The sequence below is a fragment of the Balaenoptera borealis genome (genome assembly GCF_965194805.1).
Source record: "Balaenoptera borealis genome assembly, chromosome: 12".
Classification (NCBI taxonomy): Eukaryota; Metazoa; Chordata; class Mammalia; order Artiodactyla; family Balaenopteridae; genus Balaenoptera; species Balaenoptera borealis.
This window is the reverse complement of record NC_138869.1, coordinates 36,210,083-36,234,386: the sequence shown is the minus strand read 5'-3', so window position 1 is coordinate 36,234,386 and position 24,304 is coordinate 36,210,083. Positions and strand designations below refer to the sequence as shown.

Sequence of the window (24,304 nt, the reverse complement as noted above, 5' to 3'; positions counted from 1 at the left end):
CAGGGAGGCTTGGACAACAGAAAGGGGCAGATGCTTCCGGATGCAAAGCCTGGCACTCGAGCCCTGTGCTCTGCTGGGGGGAGAGCAGCTGTTCCCCATCACCCCCTCCCAAGGGGCTGGCAGGGAGAATGAGACCACAAACCAAAGCAAACTGGGGGCACAGGCCCCCAAGTCATTGGGGCATCAGCTGTGATAAAGACACTTGCCCTTGTGCAATCTGGGGTAGCAGCACTCAAGTTCAAAACAGCCAGGTGTTTTAATTCCTGCTGATTGCAGGAGGGGAGCAGCCACTGCCACTACCCAGAAACCACACCTGGTGACCTGGCACCAAGAAAAGCTACCTCGCTTAGCAGCGAGGGACATGCCAGAGCCTGTGGCTGAGGCCAAGGGCCTTGTGTTCCCTGAGAGAGTCACAGGATGTCAGAGCCAGGAGAGTGCACAGTGCTCAGAGCCCACAGGTGTCCTGATGGAGCAGGACCCAGAATCATCCACGCACAGAACCATGCTCGGCCCCAGCTCGAGCCTTCTGAATCAGAATCACCAAGGCTGGGACTGGGAACCTGACTTAAAAGACACACCACCCCACCACAACCCCCCAGGACAGCTATGAGGCATGCAGCCCAGCACTGGGCTGCTCTGGAAACTGGATCAGTCCTGCCTGCTGGGTTTATCTATGGGAAATGAGACCATACAGTTGTTGATGGTTCATTCATTCCAGGAGCCACCCAGGGGACTGCCTCTGAGAAGACACAGTTCCTGCCCTATAGGGAGCAGCTGGGTTCATCCGGGGAACTTCTCAGAAATGCAGATGTCCAAGCTCCACTGCCTGTGATTCAGGTTCTGGAGGACTCAGAATCCAGCAAGAAATGAAAGCAAGTCCTGACAAGAAGAGGAATCTGGAAACCGATGGCTAGGCAGGCAATTCCGACAGAGAAGCCAGGTCTGGGGAGGCCGAGGGTAGCTTCACGGCATGAGGGACGGAAAGATTTGTACCTACCCAGCACCTGCTATGGGCCAGCCCTGTGACTACTGTTAACACCATTCATATTCACCACAACCCTACAGGAGGGCTGGCCTACTTACCGTCTTACAGATGAGAACAGTGAGGCTTGCGGTGCAGTGCAATGCCCTGCCTGAGGTCCTGATGCCAACAAGAGCCAGGGCTGGGATTTGAACTCTGGCAGCTGGAGCACTCGCTCTTTTCAGTGTCATCCCCTCCTCCTCCTGAGTCCCACCTCTATCCACCCACACTGAGAGGTGTCCTTGACCTTTCTCTCTTCTCACCCCTTACGTACAATCAATGACAAGGCTTGACCCCCTTCTCTCCAACTCAACTGCTACCACCACTTTACTCCTTCCATTATAGCCTGTGGTACTTAAAATATGAGCCTAGTCAGCCAGGTCACTCCCTGGCTTAATGCTCTGCAAGTGTTTTCCACAGGCCTGAAGATACAAATCTTCCTCCCAAGTTTGCCTCGGGCCTTCCCACAGAGTATCCCCTCTGCTCCCTCGGGCTCTCTAACTTCTCTCAGCTCAGAGCCTTCAACAGGACCCCCAGCTCTCCCCAGAAGGCGAGGCCACAGAGCAGGGGCAGCTCTGTCCAGCCCAGGACTGAGCCTGGGGGCGCACAGTGGGGGGGGGGGTGTGCTGGGGTGGGGAGGGGTGAGGTGGGGTGTGGTGGTTGACTGACTGTGGGACTCTGCAGCTGGTCGGAGGCTCAAGTACGGTGGTGTGGTGACAGAAAAGCCAGGAAGTCAAAGCCTGGGCAGACAGGCCAGAGCTAGACTGGGAAGGGAAGGCTGCGAACACCACAGAAAGGAGCTAGGATGTAAGCCTGGGGGCCCTGGGCAGCCGAGGAGGCTCTTGGAAGCAGGGGGATAATGGGACCAAATTCACATTCACACACTATTGGTGGAATGAATTGTCATTTTCTCTCCTCTCTTTGAAAGGCAATCTGCCAAGAGCTATAAACATTTAAAATCCGCCTGCCCATTGACCCAGCAATTCCAAGTCTATCAAGGATACTCACTGCAGGGTCCTTTCATATTAACGAAAAAGAGAAATTGGCCTAACTGGCCAACTGGAGACTAAACCACAGCTGACAACTCTTCCCAGCCCTCGGAGCTGGACATGTTTCAGAATTCATAACGTTTGCATTTTAGAAAGGTAATATGAAGTATGTACAGCATGTTATGTAAAACCCCAGGAGGGTCAGGTGCAGCACCCACAGTCAAGTACATAAATATTTCTGCAGCTGAACATATGACTATTTCTGCTACACACTATAAAAAGCCTCCTATTAACGCAAGTCAGGTTTGGTCACCAAATGAGTTTACACCAAACTTTTTAAAACATGCAGTTTCTTGATTCCATAACTGTGGATAAGGGACTGAGGGCCTGTGGTCAGATGATGGAATAATAAAAATAGAAAGTGATCGAACATTCCCTGAACCCTGACATGTGCAGGTAAGCTCCAGGTGCTTCCCACCCACTGGCACACTGGGTCCACCGTGGGCCCTGATGCCCTTTACTATTCCAGCATGTCTAAACGCTCTTCACTGACACCACCAGCACCACCGCTAACATCCATGGAGCACTGACTGTGTACCAGGCACTGTCCTTAGTGCCTGACGTTAACTACCTCACTAAATCCACGCAACAACCCAATGGTGGTACTCTTACTCTTCTCGTGTCCTCCAGATACATCTCTAATTTATCCTCTATCATCCAACAAAGAGACTGAAGCACGGAGGGACAGAGCGACTTGCTCAAGGGCACCAGCCTAAGCACTGTCCTCGGTGGTGCGTGAGCACAAGCTGCCATGTGTCCCTGGTACCAAGTCATGCCTGGAAACCCAGGCATTCTGGCTCCAGAGCCTAGTATACTCTTAACCCCTGCACCTTCCTCATCCTCTCTTGGCAAAGTGGCTTAAAACTTTTACAGAATATGGAAGACCACAAGGACATAAACAGATAAAAGTCAAACCATGCTGGCATTCAGATCCACAACCAGAGTGCTTTTTCTGTCTCAAGCAGAGAGGCCTGGAAATGAAGCATGTCCTTCTCCTGTGGGAAAGACGCCAGCAAGGGCACTCAAGCACAGAGCCAGGGATCTTCTGGAGCACAAACCCCGGCCCAGGGAACCTCATGCCAGTCAGCTTGGATATCTGCGCCAGCAGACCCACTGCGCTGCCCTGGGCAACCTACAGGGCAGGCTTTAATCTGTTGCTGAGGATCAGCACAGGGCGTGGGTGCTGAGCGATGTGCCTACGCAGACAGAGGCAGCTTCCACCTCCCCCACTGGATCCCCCCAGCCTACCCAGTAACACCAACCACCACCACCATGTAACCCTCACCTTCGGGTAAAGCTAGCCAACAGGCAGGTTCCCTTCCCTTCCAGGTTGGGACATTACAGGGAGTCCGAGGAGAGCACCAGATAGATGCACCTCTCCTTTCAACAGCACCACAGTTAGGAAAGGCCACCCTCCCTCCCAAGTGCTGACCCTTTCTACAAAGTAAGGAGCATGCCAGGGACTGGTGGTGGCCATTGCTCACATGCTGCAGGATGTGAGGGCGAGATGGGTGAGGATGAGAAGGAACACGTGGGAGCACCATGGCAGGGAAAACTCCGGCTTCTCACCTCCTCTCACATCCTCGCCTCCCCTCCAGCCTGCCCTGGCCTCGGACACTGTTTCAGCTCCCCAACCTCCTTCCAACAGCTCGAGAAAAAGACTACCATATATTTTTTTCCCCAATGTATACATAACAAAATAGTTTGCAACATACATTAAACTACACAAATCTTATGTGTACCAGTCCATAATGTTTTCAGATATTTATATCCCCATGCAGTCACCAAACAAATCAAATTATAAAACATTTCTAGCTCCCTAGCTTTCCTCATGTCCCTCCCAGTTAATGTTTTACCCAAAGGCTCTTTTTCATTGCTAAGTGTACTCCATTGTGTGGATATACCACAATTTGCTTATTCACATGGCTGCTGATGGGCACTTGGGTTGTTTCCATCTTTTGATAATTATGAATAAAGTTGCTAGGGTCCTCCATGTACAAGTCCTTGGGCACTCATAGGCACCCATTTCTCTTGGGTATATACCTAGGAGTGGAATTGCTGCCCCATAGGTAGGCATATGCTTAGTTTAGGTAGACACTGCCAAAACAATTTGCCAAAGTGGTTGTACCAATTCATATGCCCACTAGCAGTGTATGAGAGTTCCAGTTGCTCCATGTCTTTACCAACACTTTTGCGTCAGTCTTTTTTATTTTAGCCATTCTGGGTGGATATATAGTGGTATCTTACTGTGGTTAAAATTTTCTGGGGACATCCCTGATGGTCCAATGGTAAAGAATCCACCTTCCAATGCAGGGGACGCATGTTTGATCCCTGGTCGGGGAACTAAGATCCCACGTGCCACGGGGCAACGAATCCCACGCATTACAACTACTGAGTTTGCGCGCCTCAACTAGAGAGCCCGCGTGCCACAAACTACAGAGCCCACGCACTCTGGAGACCACATGCCACAACTAGAGAAGAGAAAACCCGCATGCCACAACTAGAGAGAAGCCCGTGCACGGCAATGAAGAGCCTGCACGCTGCAACGAAAGATCCCACATGCTTCAACAAAGATCCCGCGTGCCACAACTAAGACCCAACACACCCATAAAAATAAAATAAATAAATAAATAAAATAAATATGAAAATTTTTTTCTGATGGCTGCTGAGGTTAAGTACCTTTCTATATATTTATTGGTCATTCGGAATCCTCTTTGGTGACATACTTGCTCAAGTCTTTTGTCTTTTTAAAATTGGGTTGTTTATTATTGGTTTGTAGAAGTTCTTCATGTATTCTGGGTATGAATTCTTTGTTGGACATATGTATTTCAAATATTTTCTCTCAGACTGTAGCTTGGTTTTTCACACTCTTAATGGTGTCTTTTGATATAAAGAGTTCTTAATTTTATTTTTTTCTAATTTATTCTTTTTTAAACTTTTTTGTAATTGAATGAACTATTCGTTAAATTCTATAGTACTTTACAATTTTCACACACATTATTTCATATAATCCCATAATAACCTTTTTTTTTAATCCCCTATCCCTATCTTGCCCCTCCCCTTTCCCTCTTCCAAATGGTAACCACTAGTTTGTTCTTTATATCTGTGAGTCTGCTACTTTTTATTCACTAGTTTGTTGTATTTTTTAGATTCCACATACAAGTGATATCATACAGTATTTATCTTTCTCTGTCTGACTTATTTCACTTAGTATAATGCTCTCCACGTACATCCATGTTCACATTATTGTTGACAAGAGTTCTTAACTTTAATGAAATCCAATTTATAAACTTTTTCTTTATGGCAGTGCTTTTTGTGTCTTGTTTAAGAAATCTGTGCCTCCTCTAATTTGATACAGATATTCTTCTTTATTACCTTCCAGAAACTCCATTGACTTGCCTTCTACATTTAGATCCTTAACACATCTTGAGTTATTTTTATATATGGTATGAAGTAGGGGTGATTGGGGTGTACTTTGAGGGTAACATTCTGTCAGCTGTGACCACAAACCAGACACACAAGAAGGACCCCCCTTCTTCTGTCACTCCCAGAGGAAGATGCAACTTCCCAGACACCCCTGTCCTTTACCTGGATCCTGCAGAAGCATCTAACTCCGCCTCACCTCCTGCAACCCAACAGAATTCAGACGTACATGTCCCTATTGTTTGAGAGAATTTCTGGACATAAACCATGTACAAAGTACTCTCACCTCATATGAAGCTTCCACAACTTCCCAAAAGTCCATTCTGACAATTGTACATAGGTCAAAATCCTTTTAAAATGCAAAATGGTTAAGTAGGAATATGCACAGGGACAATGTAAGATAGCACCTGGCTGTCAGATCTGCTGAGTGCCCACTGTCTGCATCTACGGGCTGGGTATTAGGGAGGCCTCCGGATATGACCAGGCATAGCCCCTGTTGTCACCATGCTCACAGCCTGTGGAAGAGACTAAGAAAAAATGGGGGAAGAGAAAGTAAACAGGGAGAAGTGCTAAGAGAAGGCCTCCCTTGCAACATTTGAGCCAAGACCTATATATGGAAAGGAGCTGGCCCTGAAAAGAGCAGGGGTGAGAGCATTCTAGACAGGAGGAATGGCATATACAAAGACTGAGAAAGAACAGCGTCTGGGATGTTGCTAGAAGGCATGACAGGGAGTGGTAGGGTATGTAGCAGAAGGTAAGAAAAAGTTTGGATTTTTTTCCCTAAGCAGAATCGGAATCCAATGGAGGTTATGCTCTGCCTCAGTTATCTTCTTGAACATGTTGAACATGCACCACAAAAGCTCTCTAAGAGGATGAAGGGCATTCAGTTAGCTGGTCTACTCTGAAATCCTTCTGTCACCTCATGGTTCAGGCAGGCAAAGAACCATAGCCTCTCAGCCTTGACTGTGCTTGCACACAAGTGCACGACTGAGTGCACGCCTGTACACACACACACAAACACCTACCCTCTTCATGCTACCTCAAGCTGAGGTCTTAGTTCCTCCTCCAGTCCTGGGTGGAATGGGGTCTACGCTGTAGACTTTGGCATCTCCGCTCGTGATTTCTCAGCACTTATCACAGCTGTAATTTTACTTACATTCATGTGACTATTTGCCTAATATATGTTTCCTGAATGAGTCTGTCTGTTGACTCCAGAAGGTCAGAATCTGAGGCTGTCTTGACCACCAAGGCCTCCCCAGCACCTAGCACATGACCTGGCCCAAGGTTTAAGTGCTCAATGTTATATATATATTAAGTTTTTTGAATGTAAAAGTTCAAACACATACAAAAGTAGAAAGAGTGTGCCCACCATACGACTTCAATGGTCAACTTGTTCCTAATCTTTTTTCTTCTATACCCCTCCCAGTGAAGTAAACCCCAGCCATCACATCACTCAATACGTACTTGTTGAATGAATGCATGAATGAATGCCTCTTACTCTAATGGACAAAAAAACAGGCGCTTAATTTTACTCTTACTTATTTTTCTGTTGATACTAGAAAGATAGGAAAAAGTCGAGGACGGGCCACTTAAATGAGTCAGTTTGCCACCAGATTAACTCAAAATTTCAGGAGATGAGATTTAAACTATTGGCTAAGATGAATTTCCTTTCCCCCTGTATTGATCGGGCTTTAACTTTTTTGGTCCTGTCCTTATCATTGCCACATTCATTAAGAAGTGACCGTAAGCAGGGAAAGGTTACGTATTTCCTACAATCTCTTTCTAATACAAAACTTGAAAGAGCAAGTTTCTTTCCATAAAACAAGACATGTGGCCTTTTACACACAGAAAAATAACGTCTTAGAAATGAGTATTACAGCTTGCTCCTTTCAGGGGCAAACTATATTACACCTATTTTATTTATTGTAACATTTATGGTAACTTGTTCCAAATGAGTCTGGTCCTTTTGCAATGCCATCAGTTTTATAAACATTGGACAGAACTGTCATGACTGTGATACTCCCAGTGCCCTGCACAGTGAGTGGCACTCAGTACTCAGTGGGTTTGTTTAATGTCATTCACTCTTCAGGATCCCAAAGGTACCAATAAAAATGACCTGAAATGCTAAAATGCAACCATATTTAACGATTTTTTTTGTTGTAAAATATACTTATTATCTGTATTTTCCTACTTTTTTCATAAGCACAAAGAAAAAATGTTAGAGTTGTCTTTAAACCTAAGACTTAGAGACAGGTCACATTTTGGAGTCTAATCTTCCACGAGTGTGTGTGTGTGTTTATGTGTCAGCATGGTTACAAGTCCAGCCTCCTGAATCTCTGCCATTTGCAGCCTATGTGGCCTCATTCTCAGCCTATGTGGCTTCACCCCTATAAGCCCATTTTCTCTTCTATAAAATGAGACTGATAAGACTAGCTGATAGGCTGAGACTAAGGCTTGAAAGAGATCGAACGTGCAGAGCCCTGAGCACACCGAGTGCTCAGTCAATGTAGCTGTTATTACTGTGTTTCCACAAAGGAGCTGCAGAACCCTGGACGGCTTTTAGGCTCCGCTGGGGAGCCTTCCCAATGGCCTGCACAGAAGTGGGTACACCTGCCTCCACCCCAACAAGGGGGAGCCGATCAGGGAATCGGAGGGGGCGGGCGCCTGGAAGAAGCTCACAGCGGCCGTGGCCTCTGAGTCACAGCCAAGTTCCTCCCTGCCACGTCCCTTTGTTTGCTGGGGGGTGAGCTGTGACTCACATGGGCTCCGGTCCTGGGCTGGGCCCATCTAACCCGGGGACCGGACTGACCTGCCCACGGTCACTAAGAACACCGATTTGGACACTCTCCTTGTCTATCATTTTTCACCTTTAGAGGGAGTCTGTGGGCTCCTGGGTAGTCTACCCCACTGCCACCACCACCACTTCTTTTTGGCTCTGTGCCTGTTGTTTTTTTTTTTCCACTGTGTTTTGTTCCATTTCAATTTAACTTCAACCTGTAAAGAAAAAGTCCAGGAGACCCACCATAGGGTTCACACCCATTCACACCCTCTAGCTCCCCTTACACCTTTTTTGTGTGTGTGGAAAAATAGGCACAACATGAAATTTACCATTTTAAAGTGTACAATTCAGTGGCACTAAGTACATTCACAATGTTGTACAACTATCACCACTATCCATCTCAAAACTTTTTCATCATCCCAAACAGAAGCTCCATACTCATTAAACAATAACTCCCCTTTCTCCCCTCCCTCTGGCCCCTGGTAACCTCTATTCTACTTTCTGTCTATATGAATTTGCCTATTCTAGGTACCTAATGTAAGTGGAATCATACAATATTTGTCCTTTTGTGTCTAGTTTATTTCACTTAGCGTAACGTTTTCAAGGTACATCCATGTTGTGGCATGTGTCAGAATGTCCTTCCTTTCTATGGCTGAGTAACATGCCATTGTAGGTATGTACCATATTTTGTCTATCCATCCATCTGCCAATGGACACTTGGGTTGTTTCCATTTTTTAGCTATTGTGAATAACACTGGTACGAATATGGGTGTGCAAGTATCTGTTTGAGTCCCTGCTTTCGATTCTTTTGGGTATACACACAGGAGTGGAACTGCTAGATCATACGGTAGTTCTATGTTTAACTCCTCTTGCCCTTATAAGAGTTGGGCATCATAACCCAGCAGCTGCCACAGCTAATGCTCAGTGAGCATTCTCTCACTCTGTTACACAACATTCTAAAGACTTTTTGTGTGTTAACTCATTTAGTCCTCAAAACAATTCCCTGAGGTGGGGTGTGATTATTTTCATTCCCATTTTACAGACAAAGAAAGTGCGGTTACCCCTACCAGATGGCAGTGCCAGCACCTGAATCCAGGCAGATGATGCTTTCACACTGTCTCTCCAGTTATGACAAAAAAAAATCGAGCTGCTCTGCCGACATGCATTTTCTACCCTGAACAATGCCTTACTTAGGTCTGTAACATCTTCCCTTGCTCTGGACTAAAGAACTAAAAAAAGGGACTGGGGGGGATAGGAGGGGGTGGGGGGTGCTCCACTGGGTTGGATTAGTCTAGACTCACTCCTTGCAGTGAGAGATCCAACTCCATCTAGATCCGTGAAAAGGGGAATTTGTTGGAAGGATACTGGAACAGCTCAGTCCAGTGACTGGATCCACAGACAATGTGCCCAGCTCCCTCCTCATCCTGTCACCACTCTATACTCTGGGGCCTCTTCCCTACTGCTCTGATGCCTCTGAGTATCTTCTCTGACACTTTTGAGCAAGGGTGACCTGAGGGAAGCCCATGGCCTGTCCTGGCTGGGGCTATAGGCAGCCCTGAACCAATCACCATAGCCAGGTGGCTGCGGAACCATGATGGGCCCAGCCTGGGCCCCAGTCCCCACCCAGGCTCAGGAGAAAGAGGACTCCTTCAGAGGAGAGGGAGGGAGGCAGGGCAAATGCCCAACAGACACTGTGGTGTAATCTCCAATAGCAACAGATTGGAAGCTGTCCAATAGTACTAAACAAAACAACAAGGTTAAATAAAAGTGCTACATCCACTCAGTGAAACATTATGTTGCTGTTTAGCAAGTAATCATGAAGATTATGTAGCAACTTAAAAAAAAAATCTATGGAGGAATGAATGTCTGGTGGGAAAAAATGGGACACACACACATATACTTATATTGTAACAATTCACATGTAAAAAAAAAATACGGCAAGAATTGTATCATAATGAAAGAATCATAAATGGCTTTTAATCTCTATTTTCCAAACGTTCATTTATTGGTTCCAATAATGAAACCAATTTACTGAGTGTGTACTTGGTGCCAGGCGAAGTGCTGTGAATATGGCAGGGAACAGAATAGAAGAAAAACCCCCGGCCCTCATAGAATTTACATTCTAGTGGTGGAGGCAGAAAACGGATAAGATGAATAAGCAAAATATACCCTATACTGGATTGTGACAGGAGTAAAGAGAAAAAATAAGTCTAGAAAGGCAGAGAGGAGTGCTGGGGGCAGTAGTGACAGTTTAGATACGATGGCCAGAGAAGGTGATATCTGAGTAAAGGTGAAGGAAGTAAGGGACCAAGTTACGCCGAAGTCAGGAGAAAAGTATTCCAGTCAGGGGGAAGAGTGAGTGCAAAGACCCTGAGGTGTCCAAGTAGAGGAGAGAGTTGAGGCTGATGTGGCTGGAGTCGGGTGGACAGGGGAAGAGAAAACCAAAAGAGGAGTCAAGAGAGGAAATTCGGCCAGATCGTGGGGGTCTTGTAGGCTACTGTAAGGACTTTAGCTTTTGCTGTAACCTTTTGAGGGTTTTGAGCAAAATGGGTGGTAATCTGCCCACCACTTTAGAAGGATCCCTCCGGCTTTGAATTGAGAACAAGCTGGAAGGCGGTAAGGGCAGAAGCTGGGAGACCAGCAAAGAGATCGCCACAGTCATTCAGGTGAGAGGGGAAAGGGGCTTGGGCAAGGGTGGTAGCAACGAGGGTGGTAAGCAGTGGCCGCATTCTAGGTATTGACAGTACACACAGTGGGATTTTCTGATGAGTGTGGGGATGAGAGATATAAGAGTCAAAGACCACACCCCAGGCTTCGGGTCTGAGCAATTAGAAGGATGGAGTTGCCCTTAACTGAGATGTGGGAAGAGGACCAGTGTCCTGGAAGCCCGGTAAAGAAAGAGCTTCAAGAAAGAGAAAATGACCAACTATGTCAAACACTGCTGGTAGCCAAGCAGGATGGGGCCGCAGATGGGTCACTGGGATGAGGAACATGGCAGTCACTGCAGACCTGGGCAAGAGATATTCGTAAGGAATAATGGGCTCAAAAGAGAATTGGGATAAAAGCGGCATTGTTCATAAGAGCCAAAAGTGGAAGCAACCCAAGTGCTCCTGCAACAGAAGAATGCATAATCAAAATGTGATCTATACATACACTGGAATATTTTTCAGTCTTAAAAAAGGAAGGAAATTCTGACACATGCTACAGCATGGATGTACACTAAAGACACTATACTAAATGAAGTAAGCCAGTCACCAAAAAAGACAAATACTGTCTTGCAAATACATACAATACAAATATTGATTCTATTTATATGAGGCATCTAGAGTAGTGAATTCATAGAGATGGAAAATAGAATGGTAGTTACCAGGGTCTGGGGAGAGGGAGAAATGGAGAATTGTCATTTAATGGATATAGAGTTTCAATTCTGCAAGATGAAAAAGTTCAGGAGATTGTTGCACGACAATGTGAATATACTTAACACTACTGAATTGGACACTTCAAAATGGTTAGGATGGTAAGCTTTATGTTATATGTAGTTTATCATAATTATTTTTTTAAGTGAGAGAGCATGGGAGGCAAGGAATTGGAATCAGTAAGTCCAGACAATTCTTTCAAAAAGTTCTGCTCTAAACTGAAAACAAATGGGGGTGTAACTGGAGGAAGAAGTGTGGTGGGGTTTTTTCTTAAGTTGGGAAAAATAACAGCATGTTTGTGTGCTGATGGGACAGATCCAGTGGACAGTGTTCTTAAATGTTTAAATTACTTTCAAAATAAAAAGCTATACTTTGGGGTGATGAAAATATTGTGGAATTGGATAGTTGTAATGGCTGCACAACCTTGTGAATATACTAAAAACTACTACTACACTGTATACTTTAAAAGGGTTGATTTTATGCTATGTGAATAATATCTCAATTAAAAAATGATAAAATTAAAACTATAATAAATTTAATGTTGCCTGGGTACCATGTTCACACATACAGCCTGAATTCCCACCCAGACAGCCCCAAATACCAACAGTTCCTGTGGCCAGTGACCCAGAGGTCACCACAGCTGTGTGGTAGCTTGTGGCCCAGGAGAGGGGAGCAAAGTGTCTCAAGTTTAGGCTGAGACACAAATGTCACATTAGCATATACAGCAATTCAGATAAATCTATTGAACAAGCACCCAGTAGCTGCAAATAAATGGCCCTGTTTACTTAGGGCCATGAATTCTCAGGCCTCTGATCTCAAAGTGAAATGTAAGAAAAATCCATTCAACTCAAAGCAAGAAAATCTGAGCTGCCCCCACCCCCAACTCATCTGCCAACCCATGCCGTCCCTCTGTAATTGCACAGGAGCCAGGGATGGCCTTATTTTGCAATTAGTCATGGGAGAGGGAGTTCTTTCTGAAATGTTCTCCCATTTGTAACAGTACCACACTCCTGCTTCCCACCACCTTATTTGTTTCTTCTGAACAACTTCAAACGGTATCTTATCCCCTGTGATACTTAATTTTAAACATCAACTCAGCTAGACTCTAAGGCCCAGATATTTGGTCAAACATTATTCAAGATGTTTCTGTGAAGGTACAGGAATTTTTTAGATGAAATTAACTTTTAAATCATAGACTTTGAGTAAAACAAGTTGCTCTTCATAATGTGGGTGGGCCTCATCCAATCAGTCGAAGGCGTTAACAGAACAAAGACTGACCTCCATTAGCAGGAAGGAATTCTGCCAGTAGGTGGCCCTGGGACTCAAACTGCAACTCTTCCCTGAGCCTCCAGCTTGCCAGCCTACCCTGCAGACTTTTAACTTGCCAAGCCTCTACAGTCACATAGAAGAATCACCAATTATTCAAAATAAATATCTTTCTCTCTCCTTCTCTTGCTCTCACTCGTGCTCACGCTCTCTCTGTATGCGTGAGATAGATATATATATATATATATATATATATATATATATATATATATATATATATGGATGTGTTTTATATGTACTATGTTTAACTCATTAGGATATTAAGTTATACCCTATTCCTTTGAACTTCTAACAGTACCCAGTTTCTGGGTTCAAGCCCAGCTCCACTACCCATTCACAGCGTGACCCTGGGCAAGTTACCTCTCTGTGCCTCAGTTTCCCCATACATAAAGTGGGGATAATAATATCCCTTCCATGAGTTTGCTGTGAGAATTAAATGAGATAGTACATATAAAACACATAGTAAATTGTCTAGCACAGTGTTTTTCAAATAGTAGGTTTTTGACCCATTACTGAAATAAATTTAGTGGGTCTCACAACCATCATTTTTTTAAAAAGCATAAATTCATTAATGCTGAAAAGAATTATCAGAGGACATTAGACATACATAGGGTAAGTAGTGTCTCACCAAACTTCTTTTAGATATGTGTGCACGCACACACACACACACACAAACAGGTTACTGTCTAGATTTATTTCTTACAATGGGTCACATCAAAAACAAGTGTGAAAAGCCAGACTCCACCATATAATAAGTACTCAATAAAATTTGGTAGCATCATCATTATTATCTCACTCTAAAAGGCAATATAACTTTCTTTACTAGTATAATAAAAGAGAGCTGCTAATATTGGTGTCAATTCTACACCTTGTTTCCTGCAGTGCTGTTTAAGAGTCACTCCAGCTCCCTAAGTTAACTCTCTCTCCTCGAAGGACTCAGGCGGTCATTTAAATATTTTCTGACTCACAATGCTGGCCAAGGATTAGTGAGCCCCAGCCCAGCCCAGAACACATGAAATATGAGCAATTTGTTAAGAAAACCACTTGACTCCGCAAGACTGCACAGGGCTTTTGTAAAATTAAAGCCATGCTGGAGAGAAACAGTTTTTCCACCCCCCTGGGAGATGTGTCATAGAGAGAGGTTACACAAGGTCAGCTAAGCTGCACCTTCTGAGACTGGAACCTCACTCAGCTCTGTAACACGCTTCCTTGTTTTGGGGTTGGGTTTTATCACTGTGTTTTTCCCCTAACTTTCCAGGTGCACATGCATGCACACACACCCCTCACTGAATAATGGAAATGAAATCCCTATGAACTATTCTAACAGCTTAGGTAATCTGTTAAACCAAAGGAGTTTAGATTTTGAAGATCTCAAAATAATTCTATTGCATATAAGTTTTTCCCCCTCCAGAAATGAACTAAAAACTCAGCCCAAATTTTTTTGAAACAACAGTGGTAACTCCATCCCCCTCAACACACACACATACACACAGACATGCATTAGCACTGTTTTGTTTAAAACGGACCTCCTCATCCCAGCTGAGAGTAAGCTGAGGTGTGAGTGGATGTGCAGTTTCCAATGGAGTTCCCAGGTTGTTCCTTAAATTCAGAAATCCAGGTTCCTATTGATGCACATGTAGGTGCTTTGCTTTTTATTTCTTCCTCCATGAGAATACAATCTTGGACTTGTGCCAAAGCATTACCTCTGGAACATATAAGTGCATGTAGGGGTGTAAACTAATCTTTTAATGTGTGATAGTATTCCTTTCTTATTTTGATTCCATTCTTCAAACTATGATGGGGGGGGGGGACAAAAGTTGCTTTAGCATCAAAACTCTCCCCTTAAATGAAATTCTACCTCTTTGCCCAATAGATAAAACAAATTAAAATGCAGCCTCACTCCAATGCCCTCCACCATTCCCTGGTACCTCCAGGGCTGTGGGGGTCCCTAGTTCTCACAACACTTCTCAAGGCATGGAGGCAGGGGAATATGGGAGGATCTTCAGGAATCTCCATCATGCCCTCAGAGTAAAGGGAAGCCAGGTCTGCCATATGCTCAGTCAGTGCCAGATGCACTTCCATTCCACAAATTCAGGCATTAAATATTTTATCCAAGGTCTTCAGCCTTAGATTAAACACTACACTATATTGTGTCACTATCTTCAACAAGGAAAAGAGATGCTGATGTTCCTGGATTTTTGTCTGTACAGCTTGAAGGCTGGGCCTCTGAGTGTCTCTTCCGAAAACGATGACTGGGGGAGCTGAGTAAGTGATGCACTCAGTAAAAGTATTTCAGGACTGGACTTAATATCATTGAGATGGCAAAACCTCCCACTGACCTACAGACTCAATACAATCCCTGTCAAATTCTTAGCTGCCTTTTTTGCAGAAATTGACAAGTTGATCCTAAAATTCATATGGGGACCCAAAATAGCCAAAACAATCATGGAAAAGGACAAAGTGGAAAGATTCGTATTTCTCGATTTCAAAACTTACTACAAGGGTATAGTAATCAAGATAGTACCGACAATGGTACTAGCACAAGGATAGACATACAGATCAATGGAATAGAAATGAGAATGCAGAAATAAACACATTTATGGCCTACTGACTTTTGACAAGGATGTCAAGACAATTCAATGGGAAGAATAGTCTTTTCAACAAATTGTGCAGGGTCAACAGGCTATCCGCATGCAAAAGAATGAAGCTGTACCGGTCTACCTCACACCACACCTAAAAATTATGTATCAAAGACCTAAACGTAAGAGCTAAAACTATAAAATTCTTAGAAGGAAACTTAGGCATAAATCCTTCTGATCTTGGATTAGGCAAAGGTTTCTTAGATATGACACCAAAAGCACAAGCAATACAAGAAAAATAGATAAATTGGCTTCATCAAAATTAAAACCTTGGGCTTCAAAGGACACCATCCAGAAAGTGAAAAGACAACCCACAAAATGGGAGAAAATGTTGAAAAATCATGTATCTGATATGGGACTGAATCTAGAATATATAAAGAACCCTTACAACTCAATAGTAAAAACACAACCCAATTTTTTAAATAGGCAAAAGATCTGAATAGACATTTCTCCAAAGAAGATATACAAATGGCTGATAAGCATATTAAAAGATATTCAATCAACACAATATTGAAGGAGAACAAAGTTGGAGGACTGAGGCTACCCAACATCAAGATTTACTATAAAGCTACAGTGATCAAAACAGTGCAGTACTGGCAAAAGAATAAACAAATAAATCAATGGAACAGAATAGAGAGCCCAGAAATAGACCCTCATAAATACAGTCAACTGATCTCTGACAAAGGAGCAAAGGCAATGCAATGGAACAAAGATCATCTTTTCAACAAATGGTGCTGAAATAACAGCACATCCACATACAAAAAAAGAAAAAAAAAAAATCTAAACATAGACCTTACACCCTTCACAAAAATTAACTCAAAATGAATCACAGACCTAAATGTAAAATGCAAAAGTCTAAAACACCCAGAAGATAACATAGCAGAAAACCTAGAATACCTTGTAATGGTGATGCCTTTTTAGATCCAACACCAAAAACACAATCCATGAAAGAAATAATTGATAACCTGGACTTCATAAAATTAAAAATTTCTGCTTTGCAATAGATAATACCAAGAGAAATAGAAGATAAGTCACAGAGTGGGAGAAAGCATTTGTGAAAGACACATGTGATAAAGGACTGCTACACAAAATATACAAAGAGCTCCTAAAACTCAACAAGAAACAAACAACCTGAATCAAAAACGGCCCAGAGACCTTAACAGACACCTCACCAAAGAAGATATACACGTGGCAAGTAAGCATATGAAAAGATGCTCCGTATGATCATGTGACAACAGGGAAACACAAATTAAAACAACAATGAGGATACCACTAAACACTTATGACAATGGCCAAAATACAAAACACTGACAACACCAAATGCTGACAAGCGTGTGGAGCAACAGGCGCTCTCATACACTGCTGGTAGGAATGCACAATGGTACAGCCACTTTGGAAGACAGTTTGGTGGTTTCTTAAAAAACTAAGCACTCGCTTACCATATGATCCAACAATCACACTCCCTGGTATTTACCCAAAAGAGCTGAAAACTTATGTCCACACAAAACTTCTGCAGGGCAGAAGTTGAGACACAGATGTAGAGAACAAACGTATGGACACCAAGGGGGGAAAGCAGCGGTGGGGTGGGGATGGTGGTGTGCTGAATTGGGCGATTGGGATTGACATGTATACACTGATGTGTATAAAATTGATGACTAATAAGAACCTGCTGTATAAAAAACAAAACAAATACTAAACTTTCTTTGGGTTATTTGTATGGAAATATGTTAATATAAATGTTTCAGACATTACATGAAATTCCTAAAAATCTTATATGTTCTGGTATAACGTTATAAGTCATAATTCTAGTTATTACTTTAAAATGTATATCTCAAAAAAAAAAACCCTGCACATAGATGTTTATAGCAGCTTTATTCATAATTTTCAAAACTTGGAAGCAACCAAGATGTCCTTCAGTAGGTGAATGGAAAAATAAACTGTGATATACCCAGACAATGGAATATCATTCAGTGCTAAAAAATGTGTTATCAAGCCATGAAAAGACATGGGGAACCTTAATTGCATATTACTAAGCGAAAGAAACCAAAATGAGAAGGCTACACACTGTATGATTCTAACTACATGACATTCTGGAAAAGGCAAAACTGTGGAGACAATAAAGAGATCAGTGGTTATTGTGGAGGGTGGAGGAAAGTATGCACAGGTAGAGCACAGAGGCTTTTCAGGGCAGTGAAATACTCTGTATGATATTATAATGAAGGATATATGTCATTGTACATTTATCCAAACCCACTGAGAGTAGAATACCAAGAGTGAGCCATTAGGTAAACTATAGAATTTAGATGATTATGATGTGCCAATGCAGGTTCATCCTTGGTGACAGATGTACCATTCTGGTGAGTGCTGTTGATAATGGTGGAGGCTACGCATGTGTGTGAGCAGGGAGTATAGGAGCAATCTCTGTACCTTCCTCTGTTTTATTATAAACCCAAACTGCTCTAAAAAATAAAGTTAAAAAAAGATATTTAACACCACTAACCATTATGGAAATGAAAACCAAAACCACAATGAGATACCACTTCACATGCACTAGAATGGCAATAACCAAAAAGATGGACAGTGCCAAGTGCTGCTAAGGGTGCGGAGTATTTGGAACCCTCATATACCACTAGTGGGACTGCAGAATGGTACAGCCACTACGGAAAACATTTGGCAATTCCTCAAAATGTTAAACATTGAGTTACCATCCGACCTGCAATTCCACTGCTGGGTATGTACCCAAGAGAAATGAAAACGTATTTCCATACAAATTTGTACACTCTTCCCTGGGGAAGGGGAGAGCCAGGGCAGGTAAAAAGAAGAGAGCATATGGACAGAGAAAGTGCTCTGGTACATATGGCTAAATGAAGAGAAAAAAAAAAGGCTGGAGAAGAATACATACAAAATGAGCAATTAAGTTGGTTTTTAAAGATATACACAGGTACACACATCTGTACGTAAGAATGTGAGAGAAATACACAGCCAGCTTATCATAAATGTTCTTTCTGGATGCAAGCCTGGGATGAGGGAGGCGGAATTTCATTTTTTACTCTACAACTTCTGATTTGTTTGCATTTCCGTGTATTAAGGAATAATCAGAGTTTCCTATGCAAAAGAGCATTTCTTTTTCTAGCCAAAAGGGAAGGAAAGAGGGAAGAGGCCATTGGAGTGGGCAGTGAGGGAATCTGTGAAAGTGGACAAAAGCGAAAGAGCATTCCAAGTAGTGGGAACAGCAGAAGCAAAGATTTGAAAGTGGAAAAGCTTCTGGGGTATTTGGGGGATGTCAGGTTCAGCTCTGTTACAAGAGCCAGAGGATGACTTGGGATGTGGTGTGGTAAAGATGAGTAGGAACGGTGAGTTGAAGCAGCCAAGTTCCAAGATGTCATATGCCCCTCAGGGACAGAGGGCCATGGAGACATGGGGTGGCCACTGTAAGCTGGGGCCTGGGGAGACTGCTGGGAGAGGATGGGGGGCTGTGGTTGGGCAAGAGGTCTCGGCAGTGGTTCACCCTGGCCTCTGTCTCACCATAAGCTGACCCCCAACTCCATTATCCAGATTTGGCCCCTAATAAGATCATCTCCAAAAAGAATAACACCCACGCCAGTGAAACCCCCAAATCTGAATGAAGAACTTCCAGTGTGTCTGAGCACACCTCTCCTATCAGGAGCACAAAGCAGTGATGGAGTGACCTGGGTCAATCCTTAGTCACCAGATGACGACCCTGGCCAGCCCCTCCTGCATGCAGGCTGTGACGGGGGTAAGCACTTTGCAAATATCTTCTCATTTCATCCTCAGAGCAGACCTGTGAGGTACAGGCAAGAACCACCCCCCTTTACAGATGAGCAAACAGGCTTGGAGAGGTTAGGCACCTTGTCCAAGGTCACTCCACTGAAAATGCTGGAGTGGAGACTGGAACACAGGACCCCAAATGCCATCTCTACAATTTCTATTTGCCTCAAAGCCGGTCACTGTGCTGCTCCAGCTTCCAGGAAATATTACTGAGCTCAGAATTGGAGATGAATTCAGGGCTTGGGGTTCTATTGGCAGGAACAGCAAATCCAGATCCATAAATTTACCATATGCTGGCTGGAAGTGGAGGTGAGGTGTTGGGACAAGGAACCAAGTTGAACTGTTAAATAGCTAGCTTGGTCTTTAGCTGGCTGAGCCACGCAAGACACCAAGCTGCCTCCTCTATCCTCCAACTCTGGCCACGGGCCCCAGCCTCTCTTTCTGGAGCATTCTGGTTTTGACTTGGGCCCCATGTCTATTTCTGCCCTGACTTTTGGTCCACCTTGGAAAAGTCAGGAGACACCTGGGAAATGAAGGCAATGACCTCCTCCAGCCTTGTTGTTCCATGGCCACCAGAAACCCTGGGGCATCCACCTAACATCGCAACAAACCCTCACTGAGCCAGGGACTGAGCATTTGGCCAGGAGCAGCCTTTGCCTCCCAGAGCTGACATTCCACAGGGATGTGCACAAAAGAGAGGCCTAACTAAGATATTTAAAACACCCATCTTGGGACTTCCCTGGTGGCACAGCACCTAAGAAGCCGCTTGCCAATGCAGGGGACACAGGTTCGATCCCTGGTCCGGGAAGATCCCACATGCCGCGGAGCAACTAAGCCCGTGCGCCGCAACTACTGAGCCTGCGCTCTAGAGCCCACGAGCCACAACTACTGAGCCTGTGAGCCACAACTACTGAAGCCCACGAGCCTAGAGCCCGTGCTCCACAACAAGAGAAGCCACCACAATGAGAAGCCTGCGCACCGCAACGAAGAGTATCCCCCGCTCACCGCAACTAGAAAAGGCCCGCGTGCAGCAACGAAGACCCAACGTAGCAAAAAATTAATTAATTAATTAATTAAAAGTAAATAAAACACCCATCTTTCTTTACATCACTGAAGAAATCTTCAGGGAAGATCCTCCTCACCTTCATCTCTCCCAATACAACTGACAAGAGGCCCAAGAAAACAAACAGTTGGCAAATTATTCATCACTCCACACCACAATTGGGTGTGAAAAATGGGTTCTGAAAAATGGGTTCACTAAGAGGGTCCGTGCCACAGGACAGTTGCAGAGATAATATGAAGATATTGGTGCTGAGCTCAGCAGCCCAAGGCACAGCCATTCAGATCAACTGTCATTTACTGAAGGCTGCTATGTCAGTTCCTTTTCCACAGCATATTCCAACACACACACACACACACACACACACACACACACACACTGCTATAACCAAAGAGAATCTTGCATCAAGCCCCCTCGGCTCATGCTGAGTTGTCAAGGCAGCGGTTTCAGGAACATCATCACTCCAGGTCCCGCCCTCTAGAAAGGAAGGCACGAGCATTCTGGTCAACCAGGAGAGCACACAACGCTGAGCTCTTACTCCAGTCACCTGCTAGGATTTGGGGAGAAGGTGGGGGAGCTTCTGCCCACACTGCCTCAATTCCCCTCTCCCTTCACCAGGGAGATAGACCATGTCCAGGGCTCAAGAGCTGACTGGCCACACCAGGGGCTTGACCACAACCTTGGGTTCCATATTGCATAGAATGGTCTTCCCCAAGACACCCACAATGGCTGCTCCCTCTTTCAACCGGGTTTCTGCTCAAATGCTGCTTCCTCAGAGAGACCTTCCCTAACCTAAACCAACCCTGCCTCCATCCCAACCACTCTGGACCCACTTACCCAGCTTCACCTCCTTCATCACACGGATCACACTCCCTGACATTATATTATAGGTCTAGTTGTCTATTGTCCACCTCCATCACTGGGATGTGAACTCCTAAAGGGAGGAACACTGTTGGTTTCCTTGACTGCTGTGTGGCCAGGCCAGAGCCCTCCCTCCATAAGTGATTCTTGAATACGTGAAGTAAATGAGCTGAGCTAAGTGGCTAAGGCACATGAAAAAACCAAAGCTTGCCACCAAACCTCTCCACAGTGGACCCGGCTCCACTCACCACACTGGTGACCTCCCACGCAGAAACTGACTCAATAAGTTAGAATCATATATAAAAACATTTCATTTTCACTCAAGTTTCAACTTGTATATGTGAGGTGATATGAATCAGGCAATATTTATACAAACCATGAAGGATGAATAAATTTTTTTTTTTTTTTTTTTTTTGCCACACCTTGTGGCATGTGGGATCCTAGTTTGGACTGCTGGGGAAGTCCACCAAGGATTAATTTTTTAAAAATATATCTAGGGCCACAATTAATAAACCGATTAAGGAATGAATTGAAAAAATACAGGGAAAGAACAAAAGAGTGAAAGAAACAGAGCTCCACACCCCATTGCCACCCACCCCTGCTGCCCAATGAGTTACAAGGGCCTGAACAATACAGATCTTGGCCTCGAAAGTTTCTAAACTACTGCAGTTTTCTTTGATGCCTCTTTGCCTCAGGCCCCCTCAGATGACATACAACTCAGTAGCACACTGAGTTCTGGTCAGGGGCTCAGGAACCTTGGTGATGGCAGAGAAGTAAAGGCAGCTTTCTGGGATGGATGGTGATGGATGAAAGGACGAGGATGCAACGTAGACCAGAAAAACTGGAGCAGAAGCACGAAGAAGCCTGGAGGCCACATCTCATCCTCATAAGAGGGGGTACGGGGACTATACCTGGTTCTCTGCACAGCACATCTTTCCTCCACAAGAATGGGCTCTCTCTGGAGGCAACGAGTTCCCTGTCACTGGAGGATTCAAGCCCAGGTTAAGCAATAACTAGGAAGAGGTGTTGTGGAGGTGGTTTAAACTGCCGGTTAAATTATGTGACCTCAAAGGTCACTGTAGCCTGGCGTTCCTGACTAATGGCCAGTTCCTTTGCATTTCACTACTCTTAAACCTCTCCAGACTCACCTTGCTTCTCTCAGCGGATACTCATTCGTTCTGTCACTCAGGGACATCTATTGAGCACCTACTGTTGCTAGGGGCCAGAGGTGAGCAGTGACCAGGGCAACACATCTACCCTCTTGGATTCTACATTCTTCTGGGTGAAGACAATAAACCCATAAACAGATACATGAGTAAGACCATTTCAGGTAAGCACCGTGAGTAAAATACAATGGGGGAATGTGACAGAAACTGCGGGGCTGCTTTGGACTGAGTGGTCAGGGGAACCTTTTCTACAGAGGAGACATCTGAGCTATAGGGCAAGAAAGTGCCAGACATGAGAAGAAGTGGTGGAACAGTGTGCAGAGCAGAAGAAGAGCACGTGCAAAGGCCCTGAGAAGTCTCCTGACACACTGAGTTCAAATTCTCATGAACTGCATCCCATCCTAAAGGTCCCACCATAGGCCAACAGTCCCTACCCCCACCACCTGCCTTCTTTCCCCAAATGACTTCTTTATCAGATTTTCTCAAGTCAAGGCAGACCTGAATTTTCCACTGGAAGGTGTGCTCTGAGCAAGGGCACAAAGCAACATGTGTGCACCTCCACCTACAGGGGCAGAGGTAATGTTGACATCTCGACTCCATAAACTTGGGCCTGCCCTGTATAGGGAGCAAGAACTTGCATCTTCCCACCAGCGGTTCAGGGCCCACATTTGTGGGGTGTGGGCCTTTTGCAGAATATGATGAAAAGAGAACCCTCTGGAAAAATGTACACCTGTGCTCCAAGCATCTCACGTGTATTTCAGAAGAGCCGCAGGTTCAGAATGCCTGTCTGTGGTTACCACTGCCAGAAGAAAAAACTAAACTGATGTGGCCCAGAGACACTCCACTGATGGAAGGGACAATCTGTTAGAGGTGAGTAAATGGAAGGGAGGAGACAAGATCAGGCCCTCGTACCCCTAAATAAACTCCCACATTCTCAGAGATTAGAGGATGTCAGCCTGTCAGGGGGACCAAGGCCTGAAGGAATTCTGGTGAAACCTTATCCACTCCACCCCAGCGAGGGAAACATCCAATAACACCCCAGAGCCTCCACAGAAGGTCCAAGACCCCATTTTCCAGGAGTGTCCTTGACAAAGGTCATCTCTAATCACACATTCTGAGATACATTTTGCACAAGGCCGGTTAACCGTAAGAAGTGTTACTACAAAATCCAAGTGTTTCTAGGCTGAAGCGGACACCGTGGTTACTGTGTAAATAATTCAGGTCATTAGCAGGGGAAGGGGAAGTGCCAAAAGCCTGCCCACCTACCTCACTGGGGAGCCCCATTAGACGTCAACCAAAATAAGAAGAAGAACAGCTAACCAAGGTAGAACTTACCTTGTACCAGGCACTACATTAAAACTTTAATCTTACACAACCCTTTAAGGTTTGTACTATTATCATCTCCACTTTACAGGTGGGGAAATTGAGACACGGACAGGTGAAGTAAGTTGCCCAAGACTTCACAGCTAAGACGCAGACATAGCAAAACTCCTCTTCCACGCCCCAGGGTAGAAAGTGGTAACACCTGGGTAGTGCTTCTGCTCGTTCATCCACGACAGCTGACGACTACTGTCTGGCAGTTCTCGCATCCTCCCCCAGTGCTGGAGGCAAGCCTGCTTCAGGCATTAAATGGAGCAAGAGCCCTCTAGGAACAAGCCGCTCTGTTTCAGAAACGTTCAAGCCCAGGATGAGGCCGCTGATAGTGCAAGCGCGGCTCTTCCCCGTGGCAAAGCCCCAGGGAACCCGACTTGGTAGAAACTACCACATTCAGAGAA

At 44.6% G+C, this 24,304-nt stretch overlaps 2 protein-coding genes across 3 annotated transcripts in view; one reads left to right on the top strand and one right to left on the bottom strand.

The window, feature by feature from the left end:
- Positions 1 to 24,304, bottom strand: part of ARHGEF3 (Rho guanine nucleotide exchange factor 3) — a 307,479-nt gene that overhangs the window by 282,399 nt on the left and 776 nt on the right. The gene's annotated exons all lie outside the window — the stretch shown is intronic.
- SPATA12 (spermatogenesis associated 12) lies at positions 13,820 to 24,299 on the top strand. The gene is given in 3 exon segments (XM_082345817.1): positions 13,820 to 19,938; positions 19,941 to 20,061; positions 20,764 to 24,299. Coding segments are annotated over 3 exon segments (366 nt in total). The 5' UTR covers positions 13,820 to 19,913; the 3' UTR covers positions 20,984 to 24,299.